General features: G+C 34.6%; 2 protein-coding genes across 2 annotated transcripts in view; one reads left to right on the top strand and one right to left on the bottom strand.

Moving 5' to 3' along the window:
* Positions 1-12,941: 12,941 nt before the first annotated feature.
* LOC137396313 (lactoylglutathione lyase-like) lies at positions 12,942-20,132 on the bottom strand. The gene is made up of 6 exons (XM_068082530.1): positions 19,966-20,132; positions 18,050-18,132; positions 16,869-17,009; positions 16,379-16,446; positions 13,614-13,703; positions 12,942-13,285 (listed from the first exon to the last, which is right to left on the bottom strand). The coding sequence occupies exons 1-6, from the start codon at positions 20,038-20,040 to the stop codon at positions 13,197-13,199; spliced, it is 546 nt and encodes a 181-aa protein (XP_067938631.1). The 5' UTR covers positions 20,041-20,132; the 3' UTR covers positions 12,942-13,196.
* A 358-nt stretch (positions 20,133-20,490) lies between these two features.
* Positions 20,491-22,352, top strand: part of LOC137396442 (MICOS complex subunit MIC13-like) — a 45,730-nt gene continuing 43,868 nt past the window's right edge. The window contains exon 1 of the mRNA XM_068082725.1: positions 20,491-20,631. Coding sequence (XP_067938826.1) covers positions 20,612-20,631 — 20 coding nt within the window. The 5' untranslated portion in view covers positions 20,491-20,611. The remainder of the gene's footprint in view (positions 20,632-22,352) is intronic.

Raw genomic sequence — 22,352 nt, 5'->3', positions numbered from 1 at the left:
TATTAAATATATTTAAATGTGACCATAATACAATGATATTTTGTAAAACACTGGTAAAAAAGTTGGGCATCCGATAGCAAATGTCATCAAACAGAAAAAGATAGCATTTCACCATTACGCAGCCTAAAACTACAAAAGTTTGTACGATTTTAAAAACTCTTAAAAACATTTACGATAGTTTCATATCTATAAATCAGATGTTCATCATCATTTCCTGACTCAAAATATACTGGAAAATTACAATTAGTCTCATAAAATTCTTCATTTGCGTAAGAATTATCCATGACCGAACGAACGAGTGGTATCAATTTTTTCACGATACCATTTTAATAAAATTTGTTATTATAACAAAAGAAGTATATAAAGATATTTTAAAACAGTTACAAATAGAAGTGAATATATTAAAATAGAAGTGATTTTTGTCTAATGTCCTGTGCAAGAATTAATTTGATTAGTTTACACTGGTAATTAAAAAACCTTTTGTAAACAGAGCCATGTGAGTGCCAGAATTCTGGTTGTTAAGGTTTTTGACAGATCTTACGCAATGCCGGAATACCGGTTCTGGTTTAGGGTTTAAACGTTTAAGTCATGTGCATTCTGTTTTTGAGAAAATAACAAGGAAGGTCCTTTTTAACAGACAGTGCAATTAACAATAAAATGTGTCAACAGTTGACTTACTGGGCAACTGTAAGGCAACTGATGTATGAGATGTATGAGTTATCTTACTTTTATCAATATTACAAAAAGTTGGATAACTCCTACTTATCCAAATCTGAGTAATTTCCCTGGTCAATACATGCCTAAGATTTATGTCTACAAGTACTTTGGCAGCTTGGTGTGCTTTAAAAGAAAGTAACATAAGCCAAAAACGCCCAAAATTATTCCAAAGTTCCACAAGGTAGTTTAGTGTTGCAGGGGTTGTTTGTGTGACCTTTGTGTGGCGGCTGCGATTAACTGTTCGTTTTTGAGCTTTAAAGCCCGGTTCCTATATACGCCGCAAAGCACCGGCGACAGCACCGCAGGCTATTGCGGTAAAATGGGAACCTACACACCGCGGATCGCAGTGCACCGCCGGTGGATGCCGGCGGTCAACGCAAGAGTTTGCGCATGTTCAAATTTCACGAACGGCTACAGGCAAAACATTCCCGAAATGCACTGTACGGGTAAAGGTCACTATTATAGGAACGGCATGGCGAGCGAAAAGTTTATCTGATTACGCAATTATGTTTACGATATTATTAACGATGTGGCTTTATGTGAACATATCCCGCAGAGCGTAGCGTCGCAAGCGTTTTACTGCGCATGTTACCGCCGGAGTCTAGCAATCGATATGGGAACCAGGCTTTAGGAGCTTGTAAACACATTTTCACATATTTTGCATCTACAACACAGCAGAGTAAGACATGGCAAACTTTTTGATACCAAATAACTGTAATGTGAATTTTGTTGCAAGTCAACCTTTAAGAACAATTTCAAGTCGCTGATGAAAAATATATAATCTTCTACATTATAACAATTATAACAGTTCCAGTTTAACCAGTTTCTATTTTACCTATTAGCGTTTAAATATCAACAAATCAGAATATATTTTACCACAATTAAATATTTGTTGGTGTGAACCCCAGTTTTCCATATCATAAGAAAGTGAGTCATAAACTAAATGAAAGAGATTGAATAAACTGAATAAAAGAGATTGAGGTCGAATCATCCATAATTAGTAGTCACCGAACACCAACGTGTTTGTGTGTAAACAATGCATCAGCAATATAAAACAACACACTGAAGGTTATATTGCTACAGTTCAGACGATACAAAGACAGAGTTAGAACATTTTTTGAAAAAATGGTAAACTAATATGCAGGCAGACATGCCTGATAGGTTCAGGTTATTATTGATTGATTGTTATTTTGATTATGATTGATGATGATTATTTGATTGATTATTAGTTTTGTGAAGGAGTTTCCAGACACCTGGGAACAGGTGACAGAGTATCACCTCTTATTTAGTAAAGGTTTTTGAAATGTAGACTTTCATTCTTTGCGAATAGTTTAGTCATCAGGACACTTTCCCAAAACATTCAAATTATGCAACGATATAACATAGCTAGACCTGTGACATAGGGACACTTGTTTGCTTACATCATTGCTTACATGAGAACTAATCAATGGCCAACAAAGAAAGCCATTATTCTGAGTAGCTAGCAATGTACATAAGCCTAGTTGTGTTGCAAAGTAAAACAAAAACCTAAAAAGGCAGAAAGATACACGACCTCTACACGCTAAACCCACAATAGTAGTTGGATAATATTGTTGATAAGATCCAGTAAAACTTAGTGAAGTTTCAGCAATTAAGATTAAAGCTTTTTAAACCCATCAAAAACCAGCAGTATTAACTGTTACCACTTATCACTCGATGTCTAGGGATAAAACGAAACTGAATAATTTGGAACAACGCCCATTGCGCAGTCAAAACCTCGCCTAATCTCCTATTGGCTAATTACGCTAGGACTTCACTAGTGCCTCTTCTTACTACTGAGCAACACTTGAGCTATCACGTGCCTTTTTACATCAGTCTCCACTAGCTTATAACATGCCTCTGTTTAGACTCACTTGAGGGGATTGACAATACTGCATATTGATGACCTCATATCATTGCTGTTGTTAAGTTTGACATCTATTAGACAAAAAAGATTATGTGAAAATCTGATTGTGAGATAAAAGGAGGACAAGGTTTAAGATGCTTTTAGATTAGCAGGATTAAAAGAAGAACTCACACTAATGTGGTAGAAATATTACCTCTGAACAATGAAGGAAGTTTTAAAGTTTTTTTGTCAACAAATTCAGTGTTGTTTTAAGAGCCGCTCTGCAAGGACTTAGAGTTGTCACACCCTCCATACTTTTTGTGCTACTTATTATTATTAAACAGCAAAGTAAGAAATATACTAACATAAACCTACCCATTGATTTGTTTTATTACCAAACTATTGTAAAAGAGTTACACTTAGAGTTACATTAAAGTTGCTACTGTAAACTTGCTGACCTGAATGTTGGATTTATTTGTGATCTACTGTTAAGTTGTTTTCATTAACCATACTCATGACCAGAGATCTAAAAATCAAAAACAGGTCCCAGAGATTCATGATACACCTTTTATCAACCAAACATCCTAATAAGCAACTAATAAGGGAAAATACTTGGTACTTTGCTCAGATAAAAACATGGTTACTACAGAAACCGATGCGATGACTATTATGCCGCATAGACTTTACTGTGCTTAACAGGAGCTTATCTTTTTCCCAAAGTAAATACTACTCAGATAGCAGGACTAGTGTCACAGATTATAATGCATCAGAGAAAGCTGGTAAGAGCCACAAGGGTTTTGCTGTGAGAGATAACCGCAGGCGTCCCACAGCCGATATGGAAACTAGGTTTTTCACTGTAAAATGAATGGCCATTAAAAGCTAGCAAAGCAATGTATGACATAATGGAAAGCGAACTAGATGTAGTTGCGTCAAATTTAATTTGATCTTAAAAGAAAGCATTTTTTTTCTCTATCAGTTGATATGTTGTTTGTTGTGTTACGCAATCGCATTGCCAAGATATTTGAAAATTAAAACCGAAAAAATCTGATTGCCGTAAAAACGCTCAGGCCACCAAAACGTGGCCAGACTTGCCCAAAATGATGTGACGCGTTTGACAACCTGTCTCTATCTCTCGTATTCACATCGGGTATTTGCAATAAAAGTCTAGTCTTACGCGGCTCTATTGGCATATATCTTATTTTGTATTTTCTCATGTTGGCTAGAATAAAATTTTAAATCCTGCTACAGATGCATTATTATGAATGTTTCAAAGGCCTCAAATAACGAAAATTGAAAATTTGTTCTACTCACTTTCTCCAAATGTTGTGTAAACATTTGGGTACCGACTACTAATTCTACCGGTCTACGGTAATTCTGTCAAGTCACTTATGTAGAACGCGGTCTTTGTATCAGCATAGTTCTGCAACTACCCATACAAACGATATACAGCCTCCCATCAGCCCCGCCCACATTATGTCGCCTATTACCTATTGCCTACGTACTAGTTTCTTACTAGTAGTATTCTTATCGAATACTAAATAAGTGAAATAAGCAAGCCACCTCTTTGAAAAGAATATAGACAGGGATAGAGTTTTAAGGATGAGAAGTCTGTTGCAAACTGGATTTGAACTCACATTCTCCAGTTCTGCGGACACCCATATACCATATCCGATTCACTACAATATTCTGCAAATCATGTTTTGCATTATCTTCAACAATATTATTTTATTATATAATTTTTACAAGCAAAAATATTTTCATCTCGGCATAAAGCTTTTATTAAAAATATTCATCAAGTCGTGGCCACTCACATAGTATTAGCTGATACAATAAGACAAATTCATCTACTGCAACAAACTCAAACAAAACATCATGGCTTATCCAGCACGCATTCAAGTCTCGCTTTCTCCTTTATGGCAGTTTCCCCACTGACAAAGCTTCTTCGGCTGGTGGGACGACATAAACATTCTGTAACCAGTAAAACAAGTAAATGTAAACAAAGTAGATGCAATAAATATGTCATTCATAGATATGTCATTCTAAAGCGTATCTATTGACAGCTTCCAAATTGGGAGTTAAATAGATTGCGAGTGTAATTTTAAAAACGAATAAACATTTAATAAAGGCACAAGTACGCCAAGCCAACGATTCGAAGCTTTGGTTCTGGAAATTAAAGATTTGCAATGATCAATAGATTTTACCAACTTCCTACGAGTGAAAATAATTTGTAATCATGACTCTAACTTACCAAAGAAAATTCGAAAAAAATATTATAGCTAGGTAAAACGGCAGATAAGCTATGAAACGATGATTGGAGATAGCAAAGAACTATCATTTTATTAATTAGTATATGTATTTATGACTATAAAAAATATTACATTTACCAAAGTATAGAAGACTCTAAGTTAATTTACCTCCATTCTGTCTTCTTCTGCAGCAAAATGCTGCTGACGCCTGTCAGCTTTGGCCATAGGCTGTCTACTCTAATCTTTTACTAACAGTTGCTCAGATAACTCTGAGTAGCGGTCGCTCGAACTTGAAGCCATTTTAAAACTATGTATAACTTAGTAATATTTGAAACGCGTTGAATCAGTAACGAGTAATGAGAATGAATTCTCTAATTAGGAGAATCTTCGAGATCACAGACAACGCGTTTTACGAGTGATAACATTTATTACGGCCTATATAAAAATTCTGCACGCATGATTGGCTAACGAATCGACCTCATATTTATTGCTCGTGGTTTCGTTTCAGATACCTTGCTTGTGACGTCACGAAATAGGCACCCGCTGGAACGTGAGCTTTTTAAAAGAGGGCCTCATTCAAACGCATATATCTCTGGACAGGGTTGGTCTACAAAGACAAAAATAGCATCAAATTGTAGCTGATGTTTTAGCCTTTTATGGGCCCTAATTTCATTAAATTGACTTTTTTGACGCAACTACATCTTTAACCGTGCGATAGTAACAAAAAGAATAATTAATGTGCATGTGTTGCATAGAGACAACTGTGAAAGCACCTGTCTGAAGCTGCCGCTGCTAATGCGAGTATTGCCATGTAATGCAATGGTAAATTATGTGTTAGAACGCAAATTTTTTGTTCTCTCTAAATTGCTATGGTTTCAGTATGAGTTATATCATTTATTATAAAAATACACCACATTAAAAAGGGCGTGTACTTACGTGTACGTATAATACAGTAATAGCAAAATTTGGCAAACAATGTAAATATTTTGAAGAGTGATGGTTATGTATGATATAATAAAAATATTGTTTTATTTTGCAGAATGCTCAGTGTAAGCAATTTTATCACTATGGCAAAAATTGGGTCGTTCGTTGGGGGTCAAAGACAGTGTAAGATATTGGAACTGTAATAAGTGCAGGCACTAAAACCTTGATCAATTCTAAATGTGGTTCTATAAGCCGTTATATATACACTAATTATACAAGGTCACGCTCTGACTATATAAATCTTTAATATATAGTTTATATATTTGCTGTGACTACAGTCTAATGTCATTATTCACCGTGTTGACTAAATGATGAACCGTTGCAAATGGAATAGCAAACAGTCATGGAATAGCAAACATGTCCTTTTCAGATTTTCAATAATTGCAATTGATGTCAGTACAATTATTATTCAATGTTGGTCACCAACAACATCTGATAGTACAAATTTGTATTCTGTTAGATATTTGATGGGCTAATTCTTTTCAAGAAAGTAACACTTCCTTTTAGCGGTAAACATAGCAATGTACACTAGAAATTCCACTGTCATACAACCCACAACCAAAGTGATATTAGAAAAAAAGAAAGGGTACTGGTGGTTGAGAAATGCAATATTAACAGTCAAATGGCACTGCAGCGCAACAACATAACTGCAATGGTAGCTGTAATGTACTGGATGTGGGTGTTATTATATACAACAAACAGCAATAATGAAAGGAAAAGATGTTTATATTTTCCCCCTGCAATAGGAGAAATGCAATATTGGCCAATATTAGAAGTAAAATGCACTGATATTATTAGAATAACCAATATTATTAATATAGTAAACCAATTAATAGAAAACCAATTAATAGAAAACCAATGCACAATTTTGTTTACATTTCAAAACGTCATAGCTAACAATATCGAGAAGTTGTGGTATTTATATAGATTTTTAGAAAATTTATTTAAAAAGTGTTTGGTCATGACAAACAGCAATAATGAAAGAAAAATATTATATGTCTATTATAATCTCTCCCCTGCAATAGGAGAAATGCAATATTGGCCAATATTAGCAGAAAAATGCACTGATATTATCAGAATAACCAATACAGTTAATATAGTAATACAGCAATAATAGAAAACCTACAAGCGTTCACGCGTCTGGAAGATTTCTGCAAACTGCAGCAAAATAAAAGTTGTTATAAAGGTGTTATAAAGCTGTAGGCCTAATCTACTGTAATGTATGTAATTCAACAAAAATAAAGAAGTATGTTTATTATAACTCTGAAATGCAAAATTAGAAGTAAAATGGCAAGCTACTGTGTACTATACATACATGTAGTTTGAAAGTTGGTTGCGTTGAATTTAGAATGGTTTTGATAGCGATATTTAACAGAAAGCGAGTATGAGCATTCGCACGCCTGAAAGTTTCATGCAAACTGCAGCAAAATAAAAAATTTTCTCGTCATAAAGGAGCATTGTAGTTCAGCCCTAGCTTGTACATAATTTGTAAAGAATTTTGGTTAACGTTTTAAAAAATGAAACGTTCGGCGATTTAACAAAAAACATAGGTTGATAAACTGTGTACCACAATTTTGTACTTATAAATCGGTCAACACCTCAAATGGTCTACGTTTATTACAGAAACCTTTGAATAAATTCGATTACAAGAAAACAATGTCATAGACAGATGAAATGTGCACGCTATTTTTTCGCGAAATGCGCACGACTTAATCGTTCTATTCTCTGTCGCCCGCCGTTTCAATTTCCGGTCTTAACTTTTATTAAACCAAGCTTTTCAAGCGTTTTGTGACGATTTTTGTCCTAATAAATCTGTCGATCTGTGTATAATCTGATCAGATGGGTAAGTTTTAAGAGAATTTCGAGAATATACAAATACTTGGTAACTTATTTAAATAGGTTATATGTGTTTTGTATCGTTATTATACTTTAACTAATCTACAAAATGATGGTTAAATTTGTTGATGAAATTTTATTACAAGGGCTCGTCTCATTGTTGATGAATAATTTTCGTAAGTTGTGTGCACATGCATTTATCATAAAAATTCCCTAACTTCCCATCAGCTCGTTTGGTCGTGGGAAAAGCACTTTAAGTTCATGGCATGAAGTAAATTAGTGTGTGAACTTGATTTTCATGAGTTTTATTACCAGAGCAGTTATCTGAAAAACAGTTCCAATTGTAACTGCTTCCATTTTAACTATGAGATTTGAATTAGAAGACATCAGAATATGTTTATTCATGCAAAGATATATGTTTCTGGGAAGCACCGTTTTCAATGCCATTTGAGAGTGAAGAACAGACAAAACTGAGTGGCATGGATAAAAGAGCCTTATATACAGTCCTCCATAATAGTTAATAACAAAAGACTAACATGTTTGTTTCTGCATGATGCATAAACATGGCAACATCAATTGCAAAAAGGTGAAACTGCTTTAGTTCGGACAGTAAAGGATATAGTTTGAACGTTTGTTTTGAAAGAAATGGTGAACTAGAATGAAAGTGAGCAGGCAGAATGTGTTCAGAATGTTTTGGTTTTACTAAGGAGTCCTCAGACATGAGAACCTTCTCTCGTTTAGTAAACGTATTTGTAATCTAAACCTTCATTCAGTAGCTAGTTTAGTCATGAGCACAAAGCATTTACACAGATAGCAATATAACACAGCAACACCTGATGACATAATAAGCATAAACAGGGCACCTGTCTGCTCACATCATTGCTTACACGAAAACTGATCAGTGGTCAACAAAGTAACTCAATCAACTGAATAGCTAGCATTATGTATACTCAGGTTGGGGAGTGAATCACAAACTTAAAATGTGGTAAAAATAAGCACAGCCAATGCCTCCCTAAACCCACAATAATTCGATCTCTTTGGTAAAACTCAGTAAATGTAGTCAAGTTTCCTAACTGAAATTAAAGCTAAGTAAACCCACCAGTAACTAGCTACGTTAAATCTAGCAACTTCTCACTAGTAGTCTTGAAATGAAACGAAACTGATTGAGTAGGAACAATGCCCATTGCGCAGTGAAACCTTTCCTAGTCTCCTATTGGCTATTTGTGTCAGGGCTATTCACTAGTGCCTCTTCATAGTTGTAAGCAACACTTGTGCTATCACGTGTCTATTTACATCAGTCCTACTAGTGTATAATACGCCTCAGTCTCGAGGATTCATAGTACTGCATATTGATGACCTCATTTCTATTTTGCTGTTAATTTTGCCATTTCTAAGGCAGCCAACATTAGGCAAAAGCATATTCAGATAAAAAAGGCAACTTCTTAAGCTGGTCTTAGACTAACAAGATTATTATAATGATTCAAACCAATATGATACTGTAGACGTGTTTACAACGTAAACCTCCTATAACATAAATTCCAAATAAAATAACAAATTTATGTGAAGTTTTTGCTTTGGACTACGTAAAAAATTCCATATAACATAAAGTGTCATGTCGGCAAGTTTTCAAATTTGATTTGAATGTTAATTTATCTTGCCGCATTTATGAAAGAAAAAACACCTTTCGTAAAGAGTTATATCTATTATATATAACTTGAGCGACATTCTAGTTTGCCGTAATACATCGTTAAAGTTGTCGAGAAAAAGGAGACTAAGATAGCTATGCAATTGTTCATAAAGACAAACGCGACCGATTGGTTTCTGGTGTTACGGCATCTACCAATCTGAATGTCATGAGTTGGAGCATCGTTGAAAGTTCTCTGTCATTCTAACCTTGAACATAGATACAGATAGATGATGAACAGGTAGAACTGCTTTTTATAATAAAATTTATTTTGCCTTATTGTAGGCTTACAAAATAATTGTTATTAGTTTTACTTTGCAGAAAAGAATTTGTTGTTTTAAAAAATATGCAATTTTTTGTAAATGAACGTCGAAAATGTGCACTCCTTTTTAAGTTGCTGTAAATTTGCTACATTCTATGTCTATAAAACCAATGAGATTAATGGTAAAAAGGTAAAAAGTTGTCGATGCAAACCAATAATACTGCAGTTACAGTACAGCCCACAAATCTAAAGGATTAAGTCAACTTTTTTTCCTTTTTGCATGGCATAGAGGTGAGTGGAAAAATCTTGGAACGGATTAGGCAATTTTCACGTATTTTACTGTTCTTATAACATAAACCCCTATAAAGTAAACATATTTGGTATGGATTATTTATGTGATAGGAGCACCTACTGTATTAACTCTGAGCAATGAAAAAGGTTTTGAAGATGTTTTTATCAACAAATAACTTTCTGTCTACAAGGACTCAGAGTTATCACACCTTCAATACTTCCTGTGCTATTTATTATTAAAAAATGTCCAAATAACCAAAATATTAACACTAATTTACACATTGACTTGTTTTAATAGAAAAATATTACAAAAGAATTGAACTCGATTCACAGTGAAATGCTAATGCAAACCTGCAAAATTAAATTTTAGATTTATTTTTATCTACTATCAATGTTGTTTTTATTGAATATTTTCATGAGCAGACAACTAAGCAGAGCAAGGTTCAAACTACAGACCAAAGATTAATACTAAATTTTCATCAACCAACCCTCCAAAATTGTGGGGATAATGGCTTGATAATTTTTACAAATGAAAATAATAATGGTTATGACAGAAACCAATGTGCTGACTATTATGCTGCATAGATAACATGAAATTATGGCTGTATTGCTGGTACATGTGTATACTATGTAATGCTAGTTTCTATGCTGTTTGTAGCACACTGTAACTATTGGCTAAGAAAATAGTCAAAGGTAATAGTCATGAAGCATGCATATAATAACATGTGGATAATGCATATGTAATATCACATATAGTAGATAATAGTAAATGGGCTTTTTATTTGAGGAGCTAATAATTATGTACGTTTCTTCTTTAATAATATCAACTAACAAACATCCTAACTATCTTCTAATTTATTTTGTAATTCAACTACATGTACACGGGCAAAAAGCATGTTGTACCTTGAAGTCCCCGCATTTAGTATTATCTTTGTGTTTTTATTTTTTTATTTTGTGTGTATTTATTTCTTTCTTGGTGGTATTTGGTAAATCAAAAATTAACGTTTGAGCAAAATGGACCAGTACAGATTAACGATGACAAGCTCAAATTTCCTATAATAAAATTACTTTTCTAGGCTGCTTTTCAAGAGGACCTTATCTCTTTCCAAAAGTAAATATTACTCAGATGCCCACACTCGTGTCGACTGATTATAATGCAAAATTGGAAGGTTGTTCTTCACTGAATCAAGCAACCTTATCAAGTTATGTGAACATATAATGCCTGTTTAGACTGGAAGCTTCACATTTAGTCTGGTTCCCATATATACCGCAATACTTTTTACTGCAGAGTAAATCACTATTGAAAGCTAGAGAAGCATTGTATGATAGCACAAAAAAACCAATCATTTAATCATGCAAACTGAACAAAAACTAGATGACTAGCTTACTTAAATTATATTAGAAAATGTGCCAGGCTAATAGCAAACGGCAGGCAACTACATTCTAAGCTGGATTAATACCTGTGCAACGCCAAGTCAGTAGTCGCTAAATTCCGCTAGTCAGTCTATAAATAAAACTTCCCATAGGACTCACTTTGCTTTTTCCGCTGCTTGTAGCGCTTTTCCGCTAGTTTTTATCAGCAGGATCATTTGAAACAAGTGTAATTGGCTATTATAGTAATTGAATTTATAATGTCTAGCCAGTCCAAAGTGTTAGCCATGATATACAGCTCCCCAAGTAGGGGACTGGGAGACAAGTTGAGTCTGCATATCATCGGTGTTAGCAAACATCTCTACAGTACAATTAGTTATGTGTGATCCATTCCAACAATTTTACCAGCTATACCTATGCATAAGTCTCAACTAAATATTAGAAATCCTTAACACCTGACACTCAAATATACTGTCAGCACAGACATGAATTTGTTCATTCATTGTGCTACGTAGAAAAAATGAAATCATTGGCTGTAGTGTAGTTATACTTTAATTTAGTTTGTTTAGCACTGCTCTTTGTGGCTAAAAAGAACCATTCATTTTTAGAGACTACTGTATATTGACATGTTACATATATTTGCACATATTCATGCTTATGTGCCCCATTAATTTCAGTAGCTTACTTCCTCCCAATGTAACTATTACCCAGAGAGCAATACTAACTGCGACTGATCATATTACCAGATCGGAATGTTAATATATACTGACCTGGCACCCTTATCAATTTATGTCAACTATATGAAGGCTGTTTATAACGGAAGCGGTGCATTTCACAATGTAAGCCAGAACCATTCTTAGCACCTGTTTGAAGTTGACAGAGCACTTAACAAAAATGCTCATTTATGCAATGTTTCATTATATTTTTACCTGGACAGCTTTTTATTTTCCTGTAAACCTGCCCAACCCTGGTGGATAACATTGCAAGGAACATAACTCAGACAATCACACTCATGACTAAAAACTGTCAGTTCCTCCCACTCAGCCAACCTGATTTACGCTGGGCACACTATGGTATGATGTTTTATAATATGGTAGGTACTTGGTGCTGAAGTCAAAACCGTAATCCTTCTAAGCTCCCAACTTCAACTGCCGCTGCTTCCCTGCATCGCAGGTCTTCTTTAGCCTTCATTTTGGATGTGGGCAGCACTACATTGACAGTGTTGTCTAATGTTTGAATGTGGAGCACACAGTCTATTGATATGAAGGCTCCCTAGCAACGAGTTGGCTGATTTAAGCAATAAAAGTGAATCTTTTTCTAAAATATCCAAAGAACCCTTTTCAGTTATTGAATAGAATTTGACTATCTCCCGTCCATCTCAAGTCTCATCAATCAGGACTATTAGATCTTGCTATTCTAACCCTGATTGGCTGACTAAAACTTTTGTTTTGACTCTCTCCTTGATTCTCTTCTCAGCCATCCATGACTGTTCAGTTCTCACTAATCTATCATGGATTTTGGTCTTTTCTATGTAATTATATATATAAATATGCTGCGTGTACACAAGATTTACTTGCACTTGAAGGTATGACACATCACATACAAGTTACAGCTATACAGTGACATCACTGCTTTCACTTCTGTGTTTTTAATGATCCCTACAATAATATAGAATGTGAAGGTATCTGTGAGATGAAAGATCATTATTTGAAGCAATTAAAGCTATTTTATCACCATGGCAACACAAGGGGGTTGTTGGTAATCAAAGGTAGAGCAAGGAAAGTGTAACTAGTACAGAGAACTCTCCGTAGAATACAAAATATTCGATTTGTAACAAAAAATAGGAAATAATGCAAAAAGACTATCAAGTTGAGTAGAAGAAAATAATTATAAAAAGATGAGTCACTTCTAAAAAATTAAGACACTTGTCGTTTTGAATTCTTAGACAATTTTTGCCATGTTTCCTGGAGCAAGAATTTCAATCCAATAACCATCCGGATCTTGAATGAATGCCAACCCTTTCATCTTCCCTACAGCACAAATATAACATTAGCATAAAGTACAGCGTAGTGTGACATCATTCCTAGTAAACATGTTAAACAAAATAGTGTTGTTCAGCGGTAAACATCCAACTTTAAAGCAGTATATCTGAAAAATTACAAACATTTGTAGATGCATACTCTAGGAAGTCAATCAAGAATGAAATTCAGCGCCTACAGCCAAAGATACATTGAAGGAAGGCCTTGCTTAACTAGTTTTAAATACTGCTTGGGGTGCAAAGATGCCTTGACAGGTTACAAGGGGTTACGAAGAAGGAGAGCTATCAACATTGTGAACGGAGTAGAAATCTGTTCTCACCCTCATCTGGTTTCTTGACAAATTTAACGTTGAGTGTCTCAAACCTTTTACAAGCCTCATATACATCTGGTACAGATATTCCTATGTGTCCTGCAATCAGAGTTGAAGGATGGCATATTACTGAGCGACTTAAGAATACTGTGAAACCTCTATTTGAAAACCGTTTTAACTTAAAGGCCACCTCCGATAGAACACCGGGATAGAAGACAGGTTAAAAATTAACACGCCGCTTTGTACTTGAACGCCACCTCTATTTTTCCACCATTTTGTCATTCTTTGACCTTTGCAAACCAATAATACATGTCGAAATCGATCAGTAGAAAAGTGATCAAAACTCTGACTCGTTTACATCAATAACAATGAAGAATTTTTTGATGTTGCAGTAGAGATTGGCATGATTTTAGTGACGGTGTACCTGAGAAGATCGATCATCACAATAATCAGAACTACACTCTGATTCGAAGTCACCAAGGTCTGAATCCCATCAAATGTTTTTAAGTTTATGTGGTTAACATTCTCACATGAAGACTTTAAGGCGTTTAGATGAAAACCTTTTGAATGTGTCTTCATTTAAACGCTTCCATAACAATGGCTGCCAATATGTTCGTGCGACATACTGGCAGCCATAACTGTCATGGCGTTTTCTAACTTCAAGACATTAAAACGTCTTTAAACATAGGAAACCTTATGTCTGTTCTCTAACTCCAAAGCTTTCCGACTTGTTAAATCAAACTTTAAAGGCGACACCATAAACTAATTAATTCTTTCGCTACCGTAAGCCGATGTATCGGCTATCGTGGTAATAGAAGTACTGATCGTAAGTCGATGTACCGGCTTATCGATAGGGTTTGGCTTTTTTTTTCATTATGTAGCCTATATACATTAGCTAAGCCAATTAAATTTTGTCTCCAAAAAAATAACCTTGTTGCCAATCACGTGCTGCCAATCGAAAATCTTTTTGCTAAGCAAATCCATTTCTAATTATTTATCAAAACGGGAAAACCAGATTGCATTGCATTTGCATGGTGTTCTAATAGAGGTTTTACTACAAGTCTACTATCAATGACTAGGGAGTGAATCAACGGAAGGAATCACTAGACTTAACTATTAAGAATATGTTCAAAATTCCCGAGATCAGCGCTTCATGCAAAACGACAAAAGGTTTTTACTTAAAACTAAACTTACAACAAGTTTTTTTAGATTTCTCCCAAAAGTATAAGTATATTTATTATTTGCAATAATAATAAAAATACTTATACGCTTTTGACGCTTGGATGATCTGATTGCAAGGTTGGTTCAAGATTAAAATCGTTACAATTTGATCGCGATTAAAATGCTCGGATCAATTGAAGGTGTGTTCATGATGTCTATAATTGCAAAGAGGCCGACAGAATAGAAACACATATAATTCTACAGCTTCAAAGCGATAGCTGATATCAACTATTGCAACAATTAGTGCTAGTTTTTTTCTTAGCATTTTAATCATGATCAAGTTTTATCATTATTATTTTACTTTTAAAACATCCTTTATAATTTTACATATTATATATAATATTATATATTATATATAATATATAATATTATATATAATATTATATATTATATTATATATTATATATAATATATAATATTATATATATAATATTATATATAATATTATATATTATATAATATTATAGATATAATATTATATATAATATTATATATTATATATAATATTATATATTATATATAATATTATATATTATATAATATTATATATAATATTATATATTATATAATATTATATATATAATATTATATATATAATATTATATATAATATTATATATAATATTATATATTATATAATATTATAGATATAATATTATATATAATATTATATCCAGTGAGCAGAAAGAGGTCGAGACACGCTAGCAGCAGTTTATGTGGCCGAAAGAAATGCTAGTTTAGTTATGATAGTTGAAGGTTTGTTTACAAAAACACAACTTATCACAAGTATATTTGAGGGAGGGTTGTTAATCCAACTAGTTTTCGACTGTTTATGGTTAACTGATTTCGGTCTATGATCTGCCAATGTTGATCAATATAATACAATATTAAAGTGCTGTCACAAAAGCTCATGCAACAGCGAAATTTCGATTATTCCACAAACAGTAAATGCAAGCAAATTACTTTAAGCTCCTCTAAAACTAGAAAACAGTTTCCTTAAAGGTTGACTTGCAACAAAATTCACATTCTGTTATTTGGTATCAAAAGATTCACCATGTCTTACTCTGTTGTGTTGTAAGTGCCAAATGTGTGGAAATGTGATTACAAGCTCTTAAAAGCTCAAAAACGAAAAGCCGCCGTAGATTGGAATCCGTTTATTTCTCTAACATAGCCATGACAGTTTGGGTATTGTCTGGTCACGTGATGTTCTCATGTGAATTGAAAGGCCAATAAAAAGCTCAATATAAACTTTGATTAATCTTTTGATACCAAATAACTGTGATGTGAATTTTGTTGCAAGTCAACTTTTAATGTTTCCTTAATGTTTGCTTGAATGAAGTACAGCTTACTCAGCTATTTAAAGGTATTCTGCAGCCTTTCAGCGCTCCATCACACATTGGACAAACCATGGGAGGCAATATTAAAATTAGTTTTTGTACAAGTTCAACTACGAAGAAGCTGTTACAGCATAAAGTTTCTGAAAGTTTTACATCATGCTTTCTAATATCAAACCTCAGTTCCTGAAACACAACAAGATGATAGTATATTACATACCAAATCCTCTTGGCTCGGAATTTCCATTATGGTAGGAAACGGAATCATCTTTCTCAGAGCCCCAGTTGCTATGACATCATAAATATAACAACATGTCAGGAGTTATTAACTGAAAATTGAAGTTTGTTATAAAGAGTCAAACAGCATTACCCATAACAGAGTCTAGAGATAGTTGAGCCTCTTGTTGCGAGAGAATTGGCTCTACATTTGCTTCCATATTATCAGAATGTTGGTTCAAATTGGTTAAAAGCACATGGCCTTGTTAAATTACCCAGTAAACAAATTACCACTCCACTGTAATAATATTTTTCTGTAGAACTTATAAAGGCACCCAACATGCAAGACTTCAACGCTATTATATATCTCTGTTCATTCTCCAATCACACACTTTGCATGTCTATGAAAAGATGGCATATTACTATATTTGATTCCCAGATAGCAATGTTGAAAAAAACTAACTAAATGATGTCTTATTATCTTTCATTCTTACTGTGTTAGCTCTATAGTTGCCTTTTGTCTGAAGAGCCAAAGCATCCTGGCTGAGTCATCAGTTGGTATGTCAGCGGGGTCAGCGTAACCCATGAAGAAGAGAGAGAACTTCATTTCAGCAAAGTCAAACCTCTTTAGCAGCCTAACGAGTGCATGAAATACACTTAAAAAGATACCTAGATAGTTACCTGAGATAAACTCATGCGTGTGTGTAAAGGTAGTGACGGAGATAGCGTCTCTGTACTACAGAGTTTGCAGTACATATGATGAATACGAAAACACAGAAGGTCTCACAAACTTAATATTCCAGAAGGACAAGCGATCTACCGCAAACAGATCAATTACTAATGAGCAATAACCATCCGTAGATAGAGATTATTGGTTTAGCAACGAGCGAATCAATGAATAGTAAGAATTAACTGCGGTGTCGTAAAGTATGACTTTTGTTTTATAATGAAGCATTGTCATTTCTACAGTGATTGTTAATCCGTACCCAGTCAGTAACTATTATTCATAGTGAAAGTTAATCAGTACCCAGCCAGTGACTATTATACATAGAGACTATTATTCAGTACCCGGTCAGTGACTATTATGCATAGTAATTATTAATCAGTACCAAGTCAGTGACTATTATTCATAGTAATTGTTAATCAGTACCCAATCAGTAACTATTATCCATAGTAATTATTAATCAGTACCCAGTCAGTAACTATTATTCATAGTAATTATTAATCAGTACCCAGTCAGTAACTATTATTTATAGTAATTATTAATCAGCACCCAGTCAGTGACTATTATTCATAGTGATCATTAATCAGTACCCAGCCAGTGACTATTATTCATAGTGATTGTTAATCAGTACCCAGTCAGTAACTATTATTCATAGTAATTGTTAATCAGTACCCAGTCAGTGACTATTATTCATAGTGATTGTTAATCAGTACCCAGTAAGTGACTATTATACATAGTAATTGTTATTCTGTACCAGTCAGTAACTATTATTCATAGTGATTGTTTATCAGTACCCAGTCAGTGACTATTATACATAGAGATTGTTTATCAGTACCCAGTCAATGACTAGTATTAAGCTCGGCTAAAGTCATAAGTTTGTGATAGATATTTGTCATGTAGATCTTTGTTGTTCAGCATACAAAGCTAATATATTCAACACAAAACACAAACCTCATTCCAAGAACTTCGGAATAGAACTTCAGCGAAAGTGCAGGATTTTTTACTCTCAACATCGTCTGCTGCATGATGTACTCCTGCGAATACATTTAAATCACTCTATCAGCATGTAATTTTATCCAATCATACATTGAAAGCGACCATCTATTGTCTACCACCAACGATGTACCCCTCGCCATAAACCACTCATATCGTACAACTTACCAACTATCACCAACCACATATTTTCCACCGTGTACTACCCACTATGTATTGGCTTGTATCCCTGCCGGCCAATTACTCTGGAGAAAGACACCGAGCTTCATACTTATTTATTATTTATTAATAGTAATTATTTGTAATTATTAATTAGTAATTATTTGCAAGGAGCATACCATATATCATGAGTTGCCACAAGAGAAGGCAAATCCATAAAACACTTGTGCATACCTAGTTTTCTTTCATCAATAAAAGGACACATGTAACTACAAAGTGGATTAATTTAAAATTAGTCCGTAAAAAATTGCTTTCCTACAAATTTTTCAATATTATTCAGCATAGACCTTGCATCTAACATAATATCTACAAAATTTCAAGATATAGAGGGAGATAAAATTACTGCTAATTGTTAAAAAAGAAAAGAGCAAGTGGTAGGATACATGAAGGATAGAAAAGGGATTAATCACTCATACAATATGTCAAGCACTATACATAAAACCGTGTGTGTGGCCCAGCATGAAGGTAGTATATTAATACCGCATCATAAAATGAAGTAACTCTATTTGCATTCACACACCCAGCTGTCATGAACTGCAACAAAAACTTTAAATTAAAAATTCAAATTAATAGCCTATTAAGATATTACTTAAATACGACATTCAGGCAGCCAAGAAAATGTATAACTTATATTATTCCCTGAATAAAAAAACAAAGACAGTTCATGATTACCTGTGTCCTTGACACTATGCAATGCAGCATATATCTATTAGGAGCTATAATACCCAGACTAATCTAGTGGATCATAGGGTTGTGAAAGAGAACCAAGGAAGTAGCATCGATAAGTCAATTTGAAGAGTAAGCTTTGAATGATTTTTAAAAGGTATGTGGTTTTCTCTTTTTATCAACATGATGGCAACCATTAACTACCTGGAATAGTCAGCGATGCCTGATAACAACCAGATTATGCACTCAATTAGAAGTGGGAATAGGAGTTGTCTTCTCAAAGTCGATATGTCGGTGCAGCATGATAGACTATTCTTTTTTAACTACTAGAAAATATTTTATTCAAAAAGAAACATCCTCAGCTCAAATGAGTTTCCAAAACATACAGCAGCAAATGAAAAAATAAGAGGACAACTTGCGAAGTGAGAGTATGATTTTCTGCCTAGGCAAATCTGGATCTCTACTCTCTTATTCGGACATGCAATTATTCACATACAGCGACATCGGTAGACATCGGTTGACACACACACAATGGTTCTGGAAATTGCAAAGCATTAATCTTCCCCATTCGAGATAAACGGAGTAAATTTGAATATTCACAATCACTGTTAATGTAACAGTACTAAAGAGATGAGCTTAAGCTAAATCTGATGCACAGATCTAAGGATGTTTTCTACAGAACATGAGACAGAAAATAATAAAGAAAAGTGCGTTTGAGCTTGGAAGCAGACATTAATCTGGTTTTTATCGCGACCAAAAGGAGATGACAATAAAATATTTAACAACCTTATTAAAAGAACCACATCTAAAACAAGGAATGAGTAACCAAATGCTATTGGATGAACGGGATCACAAATTCTAGAGAACTCGTAAGTTTTCATATCAAAATATCGTTCGCAGTATTTTATTAGAAGTGTTACACTTGGTCAGTCCAAATCCATTATAAAATCTATTTTTTTATTGGAGATAGTTGAAAGAGCTATATTTACCTTAGTAGATGGGTCCGGAGTCACCAATGATGCAGCTTCCTCCGTTGCACTAATAGCAGTGGCTTCATCGGCCATGTTGACACTTTACAATCGTTCCCTGGCAGTATGTAATATAAATAACAATCAGTGTTTGCAAATCAATATACCTACGTGTATCCTACGATCGAAGAAACAATGGCATAAATCGCTTTTGCGTGGTGCCGTCTTGGCGTCGGCGTTTAAATTCGCTCCATACATTTCTGTACGTTGGTTGTACTCGCTAATGCCGGGCGTGCTTCAATAATGAAAGGGCGAGTGATAGCATTAATTGTTGGGTGACTAATGGGTCAGTTATTGGGCGAGTTGACTCATCACGAATAAGCTAATACAAGCGACACGACATCAAAGCGTTTCCTCAACGGTATTTGCGCTGTCAACGATCTGGGCAATCAGCGACGGCGGTTTAGCGAAAATCCGGGTAACGGTCTAGACTGGCTCAAAGAGGTATATTGCAGGCACAATCGCTTCAGAAGGTCTATTGGAGAAGAACACAAAACCGTGCATGTAACATAAACGCGCACACTGAGCTCGTGAGTACGAAAGCAGGATTATCGAAGAGCGTCTTAATCGTCCAGTTTAGTTTTGTGTTAATATTTTGCTCTAAACGATGCTCTCACGAGTTATATCGTAAGTTTATGGTTGCCTTTTTGTCTGTGTGTTTGGGGTAACTAGAATTTCCGAATATTTTGATATTGAAAAGAATTCATGAAGGTTCTCTCTGTAGTTTTTTAAGGAATGAGCTCTAAAAATGAATGATGTTGAACAAATGTGGAATACGTTCTCAACAATTTTTCAGGAGGAAGTAGATTTTGTTGTTCCGAAAAAACAATAAAATTGGGTGCCAAACCTTTACCACTTTGGTTCACTGGGCGTGCAGAGAATAAAACAGAGAAAACTTTAAAAAAAAACGTAGGCCTAAGCCCGTTATGACGGGAATTGGGCGTTTTCAGATACTCGAGTTAACAAGAGGGAGTGAGGGGATTGATAACACGAGCGAACTAGCCACACAATCCCGTATAACAAGGATTATTATTTGCACTCGCTTGGAGCAAGAGTTTTATACGTTTATCTTATTTCCTAAAACATTATTAATATTTGTTTTTAATAGCAGAGGTACGTGAATGAATGATTATTACATGCTTGAAGTTATTACTAAAAACTTAGTAAAACGAAAGTACACAGGAATCTGTAATACCTGTATTGAAGAGAGAGCGCACGGCGAGTTGGTCACTCCTTCTAGGATGTCCTCAACCCACCACGACAAGTGTGGATTTTGTTTGTTGGTTCAGTCAGCAGAAAGATCGCACACGTCTGTTCACCAGGAATCCAGGAGAGAGAAGAACGTCACGTAGATAGCGGAATCTGATCTCCCTAAGCTCCAGAAAGTGTAGACAGGATCACTTATGTTTACAGTCAAGGGTGGGACGGTTATCAGGAAATTATCCCACTAAAAGAGAACTTTGGCTATAGTTCAAGGCACAGACATGCTGGCACGAATTTATTGGCTGAGGAAAAATCGCCACCCTTAGGCCAATTCAAACAGCAATTGCGATGCAATGCGATAGACGCCTTTACCGCAGTACAGTGCAAGCCATGAGAATCAACCCGGCATCGGGAGTTATCCAAAGTAAGATGACAACTCCAAGTCTCAATCGGTAAATAAAAACGGTCGAAACCGGATATAACAAGCCTACTAATTAACTCGCAACATGTACTTCTTTCACAAGTATACAATGCATAGGTGTACTAACAAAAACGTATGCAGGACTAGAAAAAGGATCTCATTGTGAAGAAGTGTGCAAATCACTTGAAGGGTATGGAAGTAAAATCAGGGGATCAATCAGACTCTATATATTTATACAGCCGGTAGCAGACTATATATACCTGCACAACTCCAATAAGAACCGATAATACAGACTTTATATACTATATAGCCAATAGCGGACTATGTATATACCAGTGCGCTATTAAGCCAAGCTGTCTAAGTTATAAAGGATGTGTTGTACTTGAATAATTTTATTGTGATGTCATAGTATGTCTCACCATGCTACCCAAGTCACGATTGCCTCTCCAATGCAAAGCCAACTGTTTATATAAGCAAGCAAAAGCAAACTCAACATATGATGAGTGGTTATGAGTAGTTGAAATTTTTAGGTCAAAACAGCAGTTATTTTTTAAAAGAACACACTATTTACAAGTGAATACATGATATAAAAGTTTGGCTACATTTTTGTAATACTTTAGTTAATATAGAAATAGAGTTAGTAATAAAACAAACAATCATCAAATATTCTTTCTCTGCTTTTAGGGTAGTTTTCTACTTGTGAGTCCAAAGAGGTGGGTGTCTT

The sequence above is a fragment of the Watersipora subatra genome, chromosome 5, assembly GCF_963576615.1.
Source record: "Watersipora subatra chromosome 5, tzWatSuba1.1, whole genome shotgun sequence".
Classification (NCBI taxonomy): Eukaryota; Metazoa; Bryozoa; class Gymnolaemata; order Cheilostomatida; family Watersiporidae; genus Watersipora; species Watersipora subatra.
Note: the sequence above shows the minus strand (reverse complement) of the source record. Positions and strands in the feature narration are given on the sequence as shown.